Source organism: Triticum dicoccoides, chromosome 5A (genome assembly GCF_002162155.2).
Source record: "Triticum dicoccoides isolate Atlit2015 ecotype Zavitan chromosome 5A, WEW_v2.0, whole genome shotgun sequence".
In the NCBI taxonomy this organism is placed as follows: Eukaryota; Viridiplantae; Streptophyta; class Magnoliopsida; order Poales; family Poaceae; genus Triticum; species Triticum dicoccoides.
This window is the reverse complement of record NC_041388.1, coordinates 682537217-682540131: the sequence shown is the minus strand read 5'-3', so window position 1 is coordinate 682540131 and position 2915 is coordinate 682537217. Positions and strand designations below refer to the sequence as shown.

Sequence of the window (2915 nt, the reverse complement as noted above, 5' to 3'; positions counted from 1 at the left end):
ACATACAATATATCAAAATGTTGTTGAATGAAGTAACCAAAGAAATGTGTTTCGATGACCAAATATGAAATGCTAATGAAAGAAATTACTACGTTATATATAAGGAATCGGTTAGGTCCGACCCAAAACTCAGTGAAGTAAATTTACTCCACCACCGAATACTCCACTATTTGTAGGGAATCAAATGCCCCGAGGGAGAATTATTTGAGTCGGGGTGGACAAGGCGTGGCCTGCATGATGATATCTCACATTGCTGTTCTCTATTTCCTCCAGCTGCCTCGTTTTATATATGTCGCTTATGTACATCCGGTTAATATAACTTGTTCGTATCAAATTAGCTTCCATTTCATAGCAGCTTGACTTGAATAGATGGAAGACCCTGATCAGGTGTCCTCGCTGACCCTTCTTCTTTCAGCTGAATCCATCTGAAGTGTAATGTGTGTTATCCGTTTGTGCCTGCGTAGACACATCCTTGCGCGATCTGTCTCGATGGCATGGTCGCCGGCGGTCGGCAGGCCATCTTCACGGCGGACTGCTGCCACGCGTTCCACTTCAACTGCATCTCCACCAGCGTCGCTTACGGCCACCTGGTCTGCCCGCTCTGCAAAGCGCAGTGGCGCGACCTGCCGATCGTGCGGCCGCCACCACCTGCGCCTCCGCCTCCGCCGCCCCGTGCCATGCGTGTCCCGCAGCCTCCGCCCGTGCGGCCGACATCATCGTGGCCGCGCATGCCCACCCAGCAACGAAGATCGCCGCCACCGCCCGTGCATTTCCTGTACAGTCAGCCACTGCCCGTGAATTTCGTGAACGGTCAGTCCCCGCCATCGCCGCCGCAGCCGGTGCGTAATGAGCAGGTTCAGTCACCGCCACCGCCCATCTTCGGCGACGACGAGCGGCTTGGTCCGGCCTATGGGCCAGCAGGGGCTGCACCGAACGGAGCAGTGGTCGTCAAGATGCACAGCGAGTATCCGGCCATTGCGTGGGACTCGTCCAGCGACAGCTTTGCCGTGCTCGTGCACGTGAAGGCTCCCAGGATCACGGAAACCATGGTGCCCGGTGGGGAGGCGCCCCGCGCGCCGCTGGACCTCGTGATGGTGCTCGACGTCAGCGGCAGCATGTGTGGGTACAAGCTGGCGCTGCTGAAGCAGGCAATGAGGTTTGTCATCGACAACCTTGGCCCAGACGACCGCCTCTGCGTCGTGTCCTTCTCCTCCGAGGCGCGCCGGGTGACCAGGCTCACGCGCATGACGAACGCCGGGAAGGCTCTGTCCGTGAGCGCCGTGGAGTCCCTCGCGGCGCGCGGCGGCACCAACATCGCCGAGGGGCTCCGTATGGCAGCCATGGTGCTCAACGAGCGCCGCCACAGGAACGCCGTCTCTAGCGTTGTGCTCCTCTCCGACGGCCAAGACACCTACACCCGCATGAGACGATGGGGCCCGTCGGGCGGTCAGGTAAACGACTACGATGCGCTCGTCCCGCCCTCCTTTGTGCGCACGGCCACAGACGGCGACTGGTCGGCGCCGATCCACACCTTCGGCTTCGGCAACGACCACGACGCGGCCGCGATGCACGTCATCGCCGAGGCGACGGGCGGCACGTTCTCGTTCATCGAGAACGAGGCTGTGATCCAGGACGCGTTCGCGCAGTGCATAGGCGGCCTGCTCTCCGTCGTGGTCCAGGAGGCGCGCATCGCCGTGTCGTGCGTGCACCCCGGCGTTCGTGTCGTGTCCGTCAAATCCGGCCGTTACGAGAGCCGCGTCGACGAGGACGCCGACGAGGAGAGGCGTTTCTTGCTGTTCCTGGCCGTGCCAAGAGCCGAATCGACAGACGGCGATGTCACTGCTCTGGTGAAAGTGGTCTTCAGCTACAGAAACGCGGCGACCGGCGCGGAGGTGAGCGTGACGGCAGAGGACACGGTGGTGGCGAGGCCAGAGCACGCGCCGGACGCGTCAGAACGGTCGGTGGAGGTGGAGCGGGAGCGCGTCCGGGTGGAGGCGGCAGAGGACATCGCGGCGGCGAGGGCGGCGGCGGAGCGGGGCGAGCACCAGGAGGCGGTAGAGATCCTCGAGAACCGTCAGCGGGCGCTGGAGCAGTCGGAGGCGGCAGGGGACGGCGACCCCATGATCATGGCACTGGGGGCCGAGCTGCAGGAGATGCGCGGGCGCGTGTCGAACCGGCAGAGCTACATGCGGTCGGGGCGGGCGTACATGCTGGCCGGCATGAGCGCGCACCAACAGCAACGCGCCACCTCCAGGCAGATGCTGGAGCCGGAGGAGCAGCAGACGTTGATGAGGGCGCGGAATGGTGGACCGAGGAGGATGATCAGAAGTGGAGTGGGGTCGATCGCGGGGGGATATAGGGCGGCGGCGCCAGTGGCCGAGGCGTCCAACGAGGCGACGATGTCGTACGCGACGCCGGCCATGCGCGCCATGCTGCTGCGCTCGCGTGTGGCGCGGGGGGCGTCGACCGAGCAAAGGCAGCAGGAGGAGCAGCCGCCCGTGGCCGGAGAAGAAGATGCCGGGAGCTCCGAACCGAAGATCCAACTCCAAGCGCCAACGCAGACATAAACCAGTAGCCATTATGCACATGAAAAAATGGAGCACGACCTGTCATTTAGAACGTGTTTGGACTTGGGATAATTTTATTGCTTATTTTATACTGGGACAATTTGGTGATTGTTTCTCTTGTGTAACTACTACTCGATCAGGATCTCAGAAACCCTTTTTATATATAAAAAACTATTCCCTCCGTCCCAAAATAGTTGTTCTATAAATGGATAAAATGGATGTATCTATAACTAAAATAAATCTAGATACAACCATTTCTATGCTAAGTATTTTCGGACGAAGGGAGTAGTACTTAGTACTCAATCAGTATGGCTATTTGTCCACGCATTTGTTTCTGTTCTGAAAAGT

The 2915-nt window shown here is 59.4% G+C and overlaps 1 protein-coding gene across 1 annotated transcript; it reads left to right on the top strand.

Annotated features, from left to right (window-relative positions):
- The first annotated feature begins 369 nt into the window (after window positions 1-369).
- Window positions 370-2567, top strand: LOC119300441 (E3 ubiquitin-protein ligase WAV3-like). The gene is made up of 3 exons (XM_037577399.1): window positions 370-387; window positions 465-794; window positions 837-2567. The coding sequence occupies exons 1-3, from the start codon at window positions 370-372 to the stop codon at window positions 2565-2567; spliced, it is 2079 nt and encodes a 692-aa protein (XP_037433296.1).
- The last annotated feature ends 348 nt before the right edge of the window (window positions 2568-2915 follow it).

Coding starts and splice junctions, on each gene's coding strand:
- LOC119300441 (XM_037577399.1), top strand. Junction 795..836: donor TGTACAGTCAGCCACTGCCC/GTGAATTTCGTG, acceptor TCGCCGCCGCAG/CCGGTGCGTAATGAGCAGGT.